Source organism: Coenobita brevimanus, chromosome 53 (genome assembly GCF_032717465.1).
Source record: "Coenobita brevimanus isolate Jiangsu-jjx chromosome 53, ASM3271746v2, whole genome shotgun sequence".
In the NCBI taxonomy this organism is placed as follows: Eukaryota; Metazoa; Arthropoda; class Malacostraca; order Decapoda; family Coenobitidae; genus Coenobita; species Coenobita brevimanus.
The window spans coordinates 28,706,678-28,723,580 of NC_137006.1; the positions used below are offsets into that span (position 1 = coordinate 28,706,678).

A 16,903-nucleotide genomic window follows, 5' to 3' on the forward strand; every position below is an offset into this window, starting at 1 on the left:
CTAGTCATTACCGTATGTACAGCAATGAGCAGGCTGACTTAATTTAAAAATCGGCTGTGGAACTCAAGGAGACATGGGAAATTCCTTGTGATTTAAGGTCATGTCTTTCCCTCGGAAAGAAATCAATAAATCTTATGTGGCAAGGTCAGTGGACCGGACTCAGTATACCAACATACAAACTGATGGTTGGCGACTGGACATGTGCTAATCATTCCAGTCGCCTGAAAGAAAAGGAATTAGTAGTAAAGGTTATACATAGTATCATCACCTTTATTACTCATTTTATCTATATAGAACAGTGAATTCCACTACACTGTGATATCTGTGGTACGGTATTATCCATCGGTCATATCAACCTGCGCTGTCCGCGATTTATTCGTGAACGTGCTTCACTTATAAATTACTGTGGCGCAACAGACGTCCACTTCACCCTTGCCACCATCTCGGATGATGCGATCATGTTATGACTGATAAGCTAATGGCTTTTTGAGAGATACCGAATTTATCAGAGTGGTGTGACATTTTTTCCTGTGTTGGTTATGGTTTTTATGGACTGTATATATGTATTAGTGTATTATTTATTTGGGGTTGACAGTTGCTCTATTGAAATAGTTCCCGCTTCTGTTGATTCCTCTCATATTGATGTCCCCTATATTAAAGCAAGTGCCTCGCCTGAGAGTCATCAGTTGGTGAGTGGTAGTGTCCAATATAGAAAGTTATTGGACACTTACAGTCGTTGGTGTTGGGTTAGGGTCGGCAGTTTGACTCCACCCTATTAAGAAGACCTGTATGTGTGTAGCCTCCCCACACATGAGAGTTGTACTCTAAACAGGGGCGAATAAAACCCGTGTATAAAGTCAACAATTGTGCACAGATAAAGAAGGTACGGAGTCGGCTTAGCACACCTAATCTCTTGGAAGCAGATTTTACATAAGATGTAATATGATTTTTCCAAGATAAGTCCCAAGTGAATGAAACCCCAGGCGTGTTCAAGGATGATGCAGGATTGAGGTGGATATTATTAAACCTTAGAGGGTACTACTGTAAAAGATTGTATCGGGTTGATACGTGTAAAAACTGAGTTATAAATAACAAGATTATTTTTACCCCAGTCAGAGATATGAGCCAAGTCAGACATTAGGTGTGCCATAGCCTCATCCATTGTTTGTTGAAGTAACTGCTGAGATGGACATTGCGGGAACCAAATGGAAAGGTGAAGGGTGGAATCATCAATGTACGAGTGGATAGGTTTAGATGTACAGCTTAGAAGGTCATTGATGAATAAAGGAAAAGAGCTGGTGATAGGACAAAGCCCTGAGGAACACCACTGTTGACAGATCTAGGAGAAGAACGATGGCCGTCTACAACAGCAGCTATACTGTAGAACGACCAAAAGGAAGCTATTGATGAAGGCACAGATAGAAGGATAGAAACCATAAGAAGGCAGTTTGGGAATTAAAGACTTATGCCAGACTCGACAGAAAGCCTTTGAGATGTTGAATGCAATGGCAAAACTTTCGCCAAAGTCCCAAAAGGAGGATGACCAGGAGTCTGAAAGGTAGGTGAGAAGATCGCCAGTGGAGCGTCCCTGACGGAAACCATACTGATGATCAGAAAGAAAGTTGTGATAGAAAAAAAGCTTAAAAATTTTTCTATTTACTCGAAAACATTTGAAACACAGGATGTTAAAGCAATTGGACGGTAGTTAGAGGGTTGAGAACGGTCACCCTTCTTTGGGACTGGCTGAATGAGAGCAAACTTCCAGCAAGAAGGAAAGGTACAAGTTGACAGACAAAGGGTGTAAGCACTGAAGCACAGTTCTTGAGGACAATAGGAGGGACTCCATCAAGCCCATATGCCTTGATAGTACTGAGGCCAGTGATGGGAGCCATGAGGAAGTCTGAGGGGAGAGGTGATGGAGGAACAGCACTGGAATCATCTATGGTGGAATTGGGGGTGAAAGTCTGAGCGAAGAGATCTGCTTTATCAGAAGAAGAAATAGCTACAGAGCCATCAGAATAGAAAAGAGGAGGGAAGGATGATGAGGTAATGTTGTTAGAAATGTTTTTGGCAAGGTGCCAGAAGGACAGGGAAGAATTCGAGTTGGAGAGATGAGAGCACTTAGTACAGATGAAATTATTTTTAGCAGTGTGGAGAACAGACTTAGCACGATTCCAGGCAGAAACATAAACAAGATGTGATTCAGGGGTGGGTTGGCTCTGTACCCTTTATAGGCCCTTTCCTTGTTGCAGACAGCATTAGAACAAGCGTGATTAAACCAAGGCTTTCTGACATTAGTCAAAGGATATGAGAAAGGAATGTATGCTTCCATGCCCGATAGAATAAACTCCTTAAAGCGCAAGGCACACTCAAATGGCTCCCGGCCATGGAAGCAGTACTCATTCCAGGGAAAATCAAAGAAGTACTGTCTGAGGGCCTCCCAATCTGCAGCTCCAAAGTGCCACAGAGTGCTTTTCTTTGGAGGGTCCACAGGCCGTACCAGAGCGAGAGGACAGGATAAGGTAATTAAGTTGTGATCGGGGGAGCCCAACGGAGAGGATGGTTTAACGGCGTAAGCAAAAGGATTAGTTGTAAGGAAGAGGTCAAGTATGTTGGAGCTCTCTCCAAGGTGGTCAGGGATACGGGTAGGGTGCTGTACAAGCTGCTCTAGGTCATTAAGGATAGAAAAGATGTAGGCTTGTTCACCAGGTGGATCAGTGAAAGGAGAGGAGAGCCAAAGGTGGTGGTGAACATTGATATATCCTAGAATGGAGATTTCAGAGAAAGTTGAAATGGATAGAATGTGTTCCATCGTAGAAGTAAGATAGCCGGAGAATTTTGATAGTAGAATTAGGGGATAAGTAAACAGCACAGATATATTTAGTCAGAGAATGACAAGAAAGCCAGAGAGTAGAGAGGTCAGAAGAATCAAGTTCAGGAACACCAGAGCAAGATAAATCGTTGCGTACATATACGCAACATCCACCTTTGGCGTTGAAATGAGTATAGAGAAAGTAGGAGGAAGGAGAAAGAGGTTTGCTGTCAGTTGCCTCAGACAGTTGAGTCTGTCAAGAGAAGGTGAGGTTTAGTGGAGGAAAGGTGGTGTTCAACAGAGAGACAGTTAGAGGAAAGGCTGCGAATGTTGCAGAAATGAAGTGAGTCAGACAGTGGTTCCAAGCATCTCTCTCAGTCGTCACCGGAAGAGGGGCTAATGGTGGGTCAATTTATGCCCCCCCCCCCTTGGAGACTTCGAGGTCTGATTTTCTGATGCCATTTTACTTTGCTTTTAATTTTGAAAAGGAAGTGTAGTGTGTACTGTGCATTTAGCTTGGTGCAGACAATTAGAGAAACTTGTATTGGAGAGCATGCTGGCCCACTGTCTGTGTTACTGAAACACTGAAAAATTTCAGCGAAGGTGGATGGTCAGGAACTAGTCCCGAGGACTGATGAAACGGGAGCTCCAGCTCTCCCTGTCATCAGCTTTCCATCCACCTTAGGAGTACTGCCCTGCTCGACTGGTGCTACAGTCTACTGCTCATGAATCATGACTCAAAACTGACTTCACAATATCGGGTTCAAGTAGCTGACTGGCAGCAGACCTTTGACTATTTTCAAATCAGCCCCTCACAGCGCCATGTTTTGAATAATTAGCAGTTTTAGTAATTCAGGCAAGATAAACCGTATAGGTTACAAAAGCTGTAGATAACCGATATTTAGTCAGCGGTCATCCTCCGCATGAATCTAAGTAGAGAATGTAGCTCTAGTGAAAAGTATGTATTTTGATGTAACAATTTTTGGTAGGTTACAAAGCCTGCAGCAAGAATTGCATAATACGCTACTACATTACCATCATTTACTAATGATAGTCATTGTAAGAGCAGCCTACACTACAATACTTCCAATCAAAGCTGGGAATAGCGCCGCTACTACTTTAATAGCTATGGTGGTAACGCCATTACTTTTTTTTAGCCAGTAGCGGAACTGTGAGCGCCGCTACTTTTTGGCCGTACTCACGCGTTACCGCGCACCTCGCTACTCACGCGACGAATACAGGTTCGGAGTCGGTGAGTACATACAGATATGCCGACGGTTTGGTTGTATTTATTAATGACGAAAAATACTTTCGTCAGTTCTGTCAACTAATGATGTTTGTTCTACATTACATCAGTAATTTATTTATTATTTATTAGTAATGTGCAATAATTAGACAGGAATTTGCTAGTTAATTATCGATCATTTAAATTAAGTAAAGATAAATAAGGATGTCAGCTAGATGTAGGCCACACACACACACACACACACACACACTTCTAACTATCCCCGTCTCTAACTCCCGCTCTCTCCCTCAATCTCTCTTACAAAGTAATCCTTACTACGTTTTTATTTCGTAACAGTATGATACTTTTAGCTTAAAGTAATGGAAAAAAAAAAAATTGCTATTGTATAAATAGCCTTTAAAAGAAAGCCCCAGTTCATTTTTACTTTCGTTTTCGTACATATCTTAAACAGGTATCATTGGAAATAATAAATCTATATAATATGTATCAATGGTAAGCAACATTTGTTTGCCTTTTATTTACGTATGTTACTTTCAGTAGGTATACTAGGTAACAGTGTAAAAGAACATTTGTTACATTATACAGTAAATAGCTTTTTCCTGTACCATCGGCTCTAAGCTTCATTAAAGTGACACCGACATGTATATGATTTTTTTTTTTTTTTAGTATGAGTATACAGTATACTAATATTACTGGTACACAACATAACCACTTAGACTAATATTATCGAAAACAGTATATAGTGTATTGCTATAATATACAGATTTGTGTTAATCTTTCCTTTTGTCTACCTTTTTCTTATCCAAAGTAGCGGGAGCGGGAGCGGGCGTGCCGCTACATTTCTTATCAAGTAGCGAAACCAGTAACGCCACTACTTTTTCGAGCTAGTAACGGGAATGGGAGCGCCGCTACATTTTATTAGTAGCGTTCCCAGCATTGCTTCCAATTAAAAAAAAATACTAGTAAAGAATTGTGTACGTGTAGCGTACATTATCACTGTGTCTGAACAATAGTGATGAATGTAAAGTGTAAAAGTGCTTATGTTATGATTGCATTTGTGCTGTAGAAATTTCAATAGTCATGGACAGCGTATATATAAGTGTACTATATACTGTTAATATAATCAAAGTTATAATGTGGGAGAAGGAGCCGTAAACCAGGATCTGTGTTATAACGAGCTGAATAGGCTACGAAACTATTAATCAGTGTACTGTACAAACGTGTACAACTTAACTATCATTTTGTAAGTGATGGTGAAGCATAGAGAATTATTGACCATGTGGTACCTTTGTTTTCTTCACAGTACGAGCTCTTGTAGACATAAAATTGTATAATAAACTACAGATCAGCCACCGTCGTATAGGTATGTATACAAGAGTGTTTGGTTATAGCATAGTAGCCTACTTGATACTGTACATCAGCACTGATGCCACTGTAATGCAAGAAATGAGGGCATTGCTAGCGACACTTATACAATATCATCAAACGCTGGAAATTATTCTGGCAACAATTATACGAGTGAACAAAACGTGGCCTATGTAATGTCATGACAGGTAAATATTTTTTATGTAAAATTCAAATAGTTTTTACGAAGAATTTTTTGTTGACACCGTCTGTTTTTGTCTTGAAGGATGATGTTGAAGTATTCATCTGTTTAAAAGCTAATGAACCATACAAAATCGCTCAAGTTCTCAATTCTCAAATACGACTCATTGGCGGATTGAACTTGAGAAAATTATCTACGCCTGTGAGAGGCTCAGTCCTTGTTTCTGCATGCTGGTTATTAGGATGCGTGTCTCAATCCCAACTTAAAACCGACGCTCCAGCTCCGAATTAAGCCTTGTTTTTCCATTCGGAGGTAAGACCCGAAAGGGGAATTTGGGGACTGTGTTTGATGCTAATGATACTGGTATCTTTCATGTAGTGTTCCTGCCTTCTCTCTTCACCCACCAGTGATGATGATGATGATTATGATGATGATAATGTTTATTGTTATTATCATTATTATTATATCCCAAATTCTCCTTCCCTACCTCTCGTATACTCTCAGTACTAATGACGGACGATAAACTGGAGTTGCTGATTTTGATGATAATAATAATAAAAAAAAATATTTATTGCTCATGTTAAATTGAATGGTGATTGAATTCCGTCCATTCCGTCTCCCAGGCGATAGTAAGAGGAGGTTTGGGTGATGACGGTTTTGAGAATGGTGGCATTCATCAGGGGTCAGTGTTAATCGTCTTATTGTTTATCTTGATACTTGAAGCTTTTTAACTTGACCAGTGAAATGAGAGAGCTTCAAGCTTTGAAGGCTTATTGTTGATACTGGAGAATGAGAGACAGGGAGACGGAGGAAAGATTTTGGAATTGGAGAGATGGAATGGAGAACAGGGGTTTGAGAGTAAACAGAAAAGAACTAGAGTGATGATATCCAGGGCTGGTGGCGGTAGTGTCAAAGCAAACTCCATCATATGCAGTGTATGTGATAAGTAGGTGCATAAGAGATGTAGTAGTATTAGAAGTAGGTTGAGGAATAATGCTGATTTCCTGTGTGCTGTATACTGGAGAGCATGAAGAGACTGAAAGGTGAGTAAAGATTGATCTTCCTTGAGAGTCTCTTGAGTGTGTGTGTGGAGGGGTTTTGTTATTTGGGGGATATGTTATGTGTTGAAGGTGAAGCTGTTCTGTGCCTAGGGTAAGGAGTAGTTGCAGGATGTTCAAGGAGCTGTTGCCTCTTCTGGCACTGAGAGGGCTCTTTCTTCGTACTAAGAGTTCCTTGTATGCAGCATGTTAGGAGTATAATGCTGTACTGTAGTGAGACCTGGGCAGTAAAAGTAGAGGATGTTCGTTGGCTCAGTCGTAAAAAGATGATAATTATTAGATCGATGAGCGGCGCGCCCTTGAATGAGAGGCCTGGGTGGGAGAGGGAGGTTAGAATCACGAATGAAGAGCTGAGAGGAAGGATGAAACTTGAATGTAATAGCGTTGTGATGAGGAGGTTTTGGCTGAACTGGTTTGGCAATGAGACAAGGATAGAAGATGACAGCTAGGTGTGTAGGGTGAGAGGTGTGAACGTTGAGCGGTAGGGTTATGGGAAGCATACCTGCGACGAGGTCATTGAGTGTGACATCAGGGGAAAGGGATTGAACAGGGAGACTGTCAGAGAACGAGCAGTGTGAGGAGCCGCTGTTAGGTGACCAAGGCCGACGCATGCTAGCATGCTGGAGCCTTTATACACGAAACGAAAATTCCCTTTCCTTTCTCTCTTCCACCTGTCTGCAGTTAATAGTGATGAACTGAGGAAAATGATGGTGATGCTGCTGCAAGATTGTGGGTCATATTCTTTGTCACTGAAGGCTTTTAGCACCTCTTCTGCATCTAATTATTTTACGTAATATAACTTAACGTTTTTGCTAAGTACATTGTTTTAATGTCGATATTTCTGCATCAACAAGGCACAAGATGATTTTGAGATGCAGGGTTCAGAATAAATTGCTTAAGGGGGGGCGTTGCGAAATCTTTAAAGCTAATTATAATACAATTTTTTAAGATGCAAATGATGAAAATTGTTAGAATCATTTAATGGCGGAAATAATTATCATCTAAAGTGTTCTCGTCTCCTTTCTCTCCAGTACTCTTACCAGGAGACTATGAACTACAGGAGAAGCTGCGTCCGCCTGGTGGATGCCACATTGCCACACAGACCTGCCCGCCGCCCTGCGACCCGCCTGAGCATCACTGTGGGGGCGTTGTGGCCACCCTTGCACCCTCAAACCCGCTGCCTGCTGCCAATGGCCTTCTGCAGGATGTCCTTGATGTACAGCTCTAGTGGCAAGTGTTATGGAGTCAGTTTACACAAAATACTGAACACATTAAGGATATCCTCTTGGTGTTACACCAGTCAGTAAATCAGTGAAATGGGAGAAATGGCGTTCCCCCGAGTTGGACCCTGTATTGGATCATATAGCCCCGCTAGGTTACAGGAGCGCGCTACCACTCCCGGAGTAAACCAGTGAAGACTTACAGAATTTGCAGTTCCATTTACCATTATTTTATAATGATGTTTGGCAAGAGAATTACTGAAAGAAGTTGTCTTGCATGAGCACCTTACACTGTAAGAACTCATAAATGTTATGCGGCTTGCTGCCTTGAGGAAAAGGAGAGGACGGCATAAGGATTGGATGATGATAAAGTGAAGGTAACAAAAAAAAAAAAAAAAAAAAAAAAAAAAAAAGAGACATAATCCAACAACATACTCGGGTATTCTTGTGCGAGTAGGGTAGGAGACAAAAAAAAAAAATAAAATAATGCAAGTGTAACTGAACTGGAACGCACTAAATCTCAGAGTATGAAATTTAACTCCCGATTTACCTTTCAACTCCTTGTTGTCAGTTGCAGATTCGGAACAGACTCGGATAAAGCACAGTTTGGCTAATCTTTTCATTGAAATACAGCTTTTAGTGATATTCAAAAGAACGCATAGACCTGCAAGATGCCCATTTATTCTAGCCATTCTGAAAAAGGTCGAAGGAAAGTTGTAGTTACCACATATTGTAAGACGATATTAAATATGTACCTTCATGATACCAAAGTCGTCATCAGAAGTTATACTGAATTCCCAAATGTTTTAGTCATTGAAAATTGTGATATTATTAACCTATCTATCTATATACCTAGGCTGCTTCCCCCAAGGAAAGGGAGGTAGCCGAGACAGGACGACACACTCTCCATTTACTCATCCATTCAAACACATTCATTCGCATCTTAGCCCCAAAGGGGAGAATGGACAGATCCTCACCGCACCACACCGCACAAGGGTCAACTGCGCAATGCAATCAGTGACATCCGCAGCAGGGCCCGACAGCAGAACTGGTTTACCCCTGCCACATCATAACAGACCCTTCCCCTTACCCGCACCTGACCTGACTGGCTGATCAGATCAAATGCGGGAGAATATCCCCTCAGGGCTGCGTCATCACTTATTCATTCACAATTTCTCTCCATTTATTTCTGTCACGCACAGCCACTCTTCCTTGCTCAACAGACATCCCTCTCGCATCCAGCGCTCTCTTCACACTGTCCATCCATCCTATTCGTGGTCTTCCTCTCAGCCTTACACCTCTCACATCAGATCTAGTTATCTTTTTCACCAATCGCTCATTATCCATTCTCTCCATATGCCCAAACCATCACAACACCCTCTGCTCAACTCTACCAGCCATCTCCCGAACAACTCCAGTTCTCCTTCGCACTTCATCATTTCGCACCCGATCCATACGCGTCACTCCACACATACTCCTCAGACACCTCATCTCCATTACATTCAAACTTTTCCTCTCTGCTACACCCATATTCCATGTTTCAGCCCCATATAATGCAGTCGGTACCACAACACCCTCATACAGCCTTCTCTTTACATCCATTCTAAGCGAACGACATTTAAACACTTTTTTCATTCCTCCCAGCACCTTTCCTACTTCATTTATTCTAAACTTCACTTCTGCATCTATTCTTCCATCCACAGCAACATGTGACCCTAGATATTTAAAACAATCTACCTCCTCAAGCAACTCACCATTCAAAACTATATTCATCCCCCTACCATCCATCAACCTCGTACACTTCATCACTTTACTCTTATTCTCATTTACTTTCAAATTCCTCCTTTCACACACCCTTCCAAACTCCTCTACCAACTGTCTCAATCTCTCCTCTGAATCAGTCACCAGTGCAGTATCATCTGCAAACAGCAGCTGCTTCAGATTCCAATCTCCACCATTGGAATTATAATTTGACATCTTACATTATTACCAAACATTTCCGATAATGGTTGGCAAACTCAGTTTCACAAAACGGACCCCCCCATTAAAGTACTCCCCTCCTGCATCTACACATACTATATGGTTCAAAGTTTCTGCTACTGATAAAAACGTGGATAGAACTCTTCTTCTTGATGCTTCTCACCACTCTTGTCGTTTCACATTACGGGAAATGTCTTCAGGTTCATCAAAACTCTGTCCATTCATCAAAAGTTTAAGTTTGAAGAACAGCTAGAAGCTCCACAGTGATCAATCAGGTAAAATCGGTGGATATGTAGTGTATTTTTGCCACGGCCAAAAACTACCAGGCAGCGAGTGTTGCATGGCTGGTGAATTATCGTGGTGAAGCAGTCACCATCCACTCCACTTCTCACATCATTTGCATCTCACTGCCTCAGGCATATGCTTCATAACTTTCAAGTAAACGCTGCATTAATTATTATACACACGGGCAGAAATTCTGTGTTCATAATTCCTTTCATGTAAAAAAAAAAAAAAAAATGCCAGCAGCATGACCTCCACTTAAAATCTAGACTGATGTTTTTTTGTGGATCTCAGTGACATTGGTGGCTTGCACTGTCAGTGCTGTCTTTCAGTCCCTGCGTTATATACATAAACTCAAGTTCCATCCCAGGTTGTGACACTGGATAAGATTGTAGGATCCACTGCATATCTATAAGCCGAACAAAAGGAAGAAATATTAATACTGGTTTAGGTCATCCGAGAGCATGCGTGGAACAAAACTGGACACGAAAAACTCGAAGGTAGGCTGGTTATATAATGTTAATCTTGGCCTTTCCACGGTGCACTGGCGCGCAGTGTCGTGTCGTTTGGTGACGTGTGACGACTAGAAGAGTGGCTGGTGTTCTATAAGCAACGGAACGAATCACTGGCCACTCAATACACTCTGCTGAAACCATTATCGATACTTTTTGATCGCGCTGTGTATACCTGCAGGAGAATAGCCACTTTTTTTTTTTTTTTTTTTTTTAGAGAGAGAGAGAGATATATATATATATCTCTTCACATATATTTTTGCTATCACCAGGCAAACTAATTCACCTTGGGAGTGGTCCCTACTGAAGAAGAATAAATAAATACTTCGTTTATATAAATACACAATACTCTCTCTCTCTCTCTCTCTCTTTCTCTCTCTCCCCTTCTCTCTCTCTCTCCCCTTCTCTCTCTCTCTCTCTCTCTCTCTCTCTCCAACTTCTTTTATCGGTCTTTCTGTTTCCTTAACGTTTTCTTTTTCTTTTTCACGACTGAGGAGACAAACGAGTTTTAATTTTGGCTAGTATTACATCTGAGTGGCAGATCCAGCTTTTATGTAGGCTTGATGGAAGGATGCTTAGTTTAGAATGAGGGGAGGGGGGAGAAGTTTAACATGAACCGTTCCCTTGCATTACTAGAGTTGAATTAACTCGATTGATAAAATAATTTGGTGTTAGTGTGATTACTGTGGAAATGACATCAGCAGGCTGAAGGAATTAATATACAGTCAGAGTGAAGCATAAATCTATTGTTAATTCTTTGGTACCCTAAGTAAAGGTAGCTGGAAGTTTACAGCATCGGTCATGTAATGCCACCATACATTTGGTCGTCACCTTCCCTTAACCACAGAAATCTTGTGACTTTTTTTTTCCTCCATTAGACGATTTTATTCAAATCTGCGGAGATTTTTCAAACAGAAAGACTTAAATATAACCTCCATTAACCCTTTATCAATAGGTCTCTCTCAAGTTGAAAAGATAGCCTGCAAGTAGTAATAAATAAATAAATACATAAATAAAATAGTGAGGTTAAATATTTTGGAATACGTCAGCCCAGCCATGGACCCGAACACTTTAGATTGTGAACAGGAAAAGACTGATGGTTTAAAAACAGAGCTACGTGCACCTGTCAGATGCATACGGAGATCCACAGGGAAAAAGGATGATCTGATTTCCCGAGCTTCTTCAGATTGACGGGTCGTCTTAGGTTGACAAAACTGCCTGACCGTGGCCAAAATATAAAGGGCAGTAATGTACCGAAGGGTTTAACAATGTGGTTGATAGCAGAAATACGACTGTGAAACATTAATGCACGCATTAATTCGAGGGAGTTCGAGTTCAGCCAGTTTTCATATCAGATGTAGTTCATAAGCTACTTTATTTTCTGGCACATAACACACACTTTAAATTAATTATATATATATATATATATATATATATATATATATATATATATATATATATATATATATATATATACCTGTCTTTCAACCTGTTTCCCGAAGTGGCAAACTAGGCGATGCATACGGTTGGTGTAATAGGCTTGTTGGTACTAATACTGCTCACTTTCAACTTACAAAACCTAGCAAGTGTACTGATTTTTTCCCCCCACAGAATACGCCTGCCAAAACTTGTGTGTGCCTTATACATAGTGCACTTTATATGCTGAGAAATATGGTACCCATTCTTTTAGTCCAAGAGTTCTACCCTAAGTTGAATGAAAACATAAGATGAAATTGACGAGATCTTACTGAAAGACGCGTAGCCTATACTAAGAAATATAATGAATGAACATACTGATTATACTGAAGAGGCAGAATATGTAATCACTTTCTGTTACACGATCTGTGTCAATCGCAACAGCTGATTCCAGGCATTACTTGGACATCCATGTGTACTTTAAACCCGCCCTGCAAATCACAAGAGTTAAGTGTTTACACTTGCTTGACGGAAGAAAAATAAACTAACATGTACACAAGACATCGTCCTGAACCTACCAGGTCATGGCCTGGGGAACATGCTTACGAACAACTCTCTCAGAGAGTTGGTTTGTTTTTGCGGGAAGAACAAGAGACATGGGGGGACTTCTCTTCCTGTCCTTCATGCACACTAAGCATAATTAATTGGGGTATATTGTAGTTTAACTAATATATGTTTTTCCTGGGAGAACAAACAAAGGAGACTACAGATTCTCTCAATGGCTCCTACCTTTCCTGCAAACAAAAGTACAACTTACAGTAGGGAGTGTATCATCAGTCTGCTTATTTTAAATGAAGCCCAGAATCTAGGTTGTCAGTATTGTAAAATATAACACGGGTGTTTGCAAGAAACTGCGTACACCTGAGACAAAAAAAAAAGAAAAAAAGTAAGGATTATGGCTTATGGACTGCACGAATGATCAGTAAGACAGAGAATTAGATTTTTATTAAATATAATGTGCAACCTTCCCCTGAAATGTGATGTCCAACAGTCGAATCTCCATACAGATCCGAACTGTACAGCTGTATCAAAGCAAACACTGGGGGAAACAGACTTTGCATTGGTGACTTTGGTTCATGACGCGAGTTCATATATGGTTCTCCAGTTGCAAGATGAATGTTACCACTGTGCCACTGGCATTCCTCATGCGAATACAGCCGGAAGTCTATGTGTTGTGGCAGTGTTATGAAACTTGACTGAGTGTTGGCAAGAAGCGCTGAACCTGAGAACAACACTGAAGGTATGGCTTTATACTTTTTTTTTTTTTTTTTTTGGTGGGGGGGGGGGGGAATAGAGAAATCAATGAATTAAGTAATGTTACCTGAATTTGGAAAAGTGGCTTGCTGGGAAAATACAGTGATTTCGGCTTGACATGGACCCAGCAATGGGCCAAAACTCTTGTACCTCCACATTGAACAACTATTCCAAGGTATGTATAATATTTCCACTCGAAGAAGCTATAGCACTGTAAGAGCAGGGCATTGAATAGTGAATCAGTAAGGTCTTGGGTCATTAATGAAAGAGATGTTGTTACCACATATCATGATATGGAACACGGGTATTTGCACAGGAGGAAGAGGGTGGGCATTCTCTATCTGACATATGTTTAAACTGTGCATGAATTTCATGAACCATTTACATTTGCGTATTCTCGACAGCTCAAGAAGCTTTCTAGCATAGCAGTCTATTTTACATACTACACCTTGCAGTGCTCTTGTATATTATTTGTGAGTTTTTGATAATGTCATAGGCTGGATGAATAACATGCAGTAGAATTAGCGTGCCATATGCAGACTTACGCAATTAGGGAGGAGGAGCTAGGGAGCCTTCTTAACCGAGGAGATTAATTTCCAATTAATGAGATATAAATGACATTAATTTTATACAAAATGAGAGTTTTAGTAATATACGTGTATATTAAAATATATGAAGAGAGAATTATACTTTTCGTAACATATTTAGTGTACTATTGTAGGCTACCACTATTCAGCCAAACGTGCCAAAATCTGCTATGGAAGGAGTGAGTCAACGGTTCATAGCGGTGCTTCATATTGGCTTGGACATGGAATGTGAAACTGTCTACAGCAGTGGTCTGAATGCACTGGATGCAATGATGTGGTGATCTGTACTGTTGCATTTAATAATCCATTTATATGCCTAGGGTTTCGAAATAATGAAGCTAGACTGAGGAATTTTCAACTGGTTTGAACAGTACTTAATACCCAAAGTTTCCTAATGCCAATTTTCAGCTGCACACAGTAGTCTGGCATTGGGTGGAAATCTAGTGGTTCTTCTCGTGCGTAGGTTAATGTTTATAACTCTTAGACTCCTGTGATTGACTATCGGGCGAATAAAAGGCCCTGGTGAAAGTTGGAAAAGAATATAAGAGTTATCCCGACCACAAGAGAATATAAAAAGAAAAATACATAAGCTGCAAACACTCGTACACTATCACGTTCAAAGGTTTGCCAATGCTCCGTTGTGGAATATGGTAAGGGGGGTTTTTAAATGAAATACTGTTATATGATGAGAGTTTGAGGCAAACCTCAAACAAGTATTAGAAGGAATATATTACCCGATGTCCAGGAGGAGTAAAAATTATGAAAGATAGGAAACACTGCTAGCAAAGGCGAACATTTTTATGTGATTTACAGTGCCTCAAGTACGATGCATGAAGCAATGTTCTGTGGTTCTGAAATTATTAACTAAACCCTGTGTTACCCAGCCAGTGATTAGGCTAAGTGCAACAAATATGACGTGGTGATCCTAATGGCATGGTCTGGGTAGAATATAAAGACAAAAGACTGCAGTAGTCAAGGTAAGTTAGTGATTCGTACAGCACGATTGCATTTTTAGTACCACTATACAATTTGATGTATCTTTGGGAGGATTTCAAACTGTGAGGGTGTCAATGAAGATCATGTCTAACCCTTACAGTCATGTGCTGAGTATATTCCTGGTAATAATAACATACAAATTCTGTCACCTGGCGAAAGGGGTTCATACGCCTATACATCGACTCGAAACTGTTTAAAATCCTAAAAAAAAATGGCTGGCATTTATCACTGATAATCTAGTGCTCTTCAGTCTCACTTCATTAGCTCAAATCCCAAGGTCTTCAAAAGGAGTATTGACAGAATACTTGCAGTGAGTTCGAAAATTCGGAGATTCATATGTTTACAATGATCCGAAGCAACTTGCACAGATCCAGCATTAATGTTTACAGTTCCACTGCCACACTACTCATAGCTGATACTCTGGTTTTGCGGAGATTGTGAGGCTTCTTCTAGGCAATACATCCTATCTAGATTTAATTACACATGTAAGATAATGATATATTGTACAGAGATACTCTAATATCAATACATTACAGATCAGTAGGCTTGTGTATTTAAGAATACTATATTGTAAATTTGCATAAGAATGTTATTAAAATCCGACGGCATATAACCTTGGTTTTTGCGTCGCCTGTTTTACTTATGTTCATCAACCAGTCAATCAGTGTTATTAAATGATATTATATTATTCAGAAATTGTAATATAGTATTGCTTGTCTCAGAATAATTGTGTATTGTGATGTTTATTTAAATGCGATAACTAGATAATATCGTGTATTTGAAATATGATGTATGATGTGTCAGTTTATCCTGAAATGTCTTTTCTGTAAATGCGGTAGCCTGTACCTGATTATAATTATTTTATTCAGTGATATGGAGTTGCATATGAAGTTAATAAATGCTGGCATATATGTGAATGCTGATCATCATGAGTTTTACTTGATTAATTATAAATAAAGCATGGTATGTATGTATTAGAATCAGAATGCTAATGTATGTAATGACATCTACCAGAACGTTAAAGTGTGGTTGTCTTTATTTCGTATTAAGGACATTAATGAGCTGATTAACATTCAAAGTTACAAGTAATAATTTGTATGTGGCAGTTGGTTATGAGAACAGAAAAAGTTGGCAAAGTCTCTGCCACGCAAGGCCGGTATGCTTGCAGCAAATATTACTCATTTAACAAATTGCTTTAATTTAAAAGTTTCCAGGCATGTGTCTGGATATACACGCAACACATAGCTTGTTTGTATGATACATTCAGTTCCATTTTTATCCTGGAGTTTGAGGTGGAAAACATGAAACACATCTATCACCCTTCTGGTGTTTCATAAAGATTATTGAATTTCATTTAGTTTTTCACCCAGAATGAAAAAAAAAAAAAAAAAAAAGGCGTCACATTCCTATTATGTAGTCACTTCAGTCACTATTGTTAAAATTCCTTCCCATAAGTGTTTCACTAAGTAAGAAGGGAAATAAATAAGATGTTCTGATTTTAAAAGATAATTCAGCGTCATCAGTCGTAACCTTCACTCTCCCAATAAGAAAGAAGTTTAGGATGCTGATGACTACGGGGAAATTATTAAATTAAACCACTGAGTCTGCTAGGACGTATGATTGTGATAATGAAATATCTTAACAAAACCATGCTTTTATATATATATATATATATATATATATATATATATATACATATATATATATATATATGGAGCATCTGTGGTACAGTGGTAAAGTGTGCGTTTTCGTACACTGGTGATATATATATATATATATATATATATATATATATATATATATATATATATATATATATATATATATATATATATATATATATATATATAAAATGATATTAGATGACAAAACTGAGTGGGCGAATGATAAATACTAAGTTATGTCACACTATTGCCAAGTAAAATGATACTTTT

The 16,903-nt window shown here is 39.5% G+C and overlaps 1 protein-coding gene across 1 annotated transcript in view; it reads left to right on the plus strand.

Moving 5' to 3' along the window:
- Positions 1-7,890, plus strand: part of LOC145400781 (metabotropic glutamate receptor 6-like) — a 351,959-nt gene extending 344,069 nt beyond the window's left edge. Inside the window, exon 18 of the mRNA XM_080273218.1 lies at positions 7,694-7,890. Coding sequence (XP_080129344.1) covers positions 7,694-7,890 — 197 coding nt within the window. The remainder of the gene's footprint in view (positions 1-7,693) is intronic.
- Positions 7,891-16,903: the final 9,013 nt, after the last annotated feature.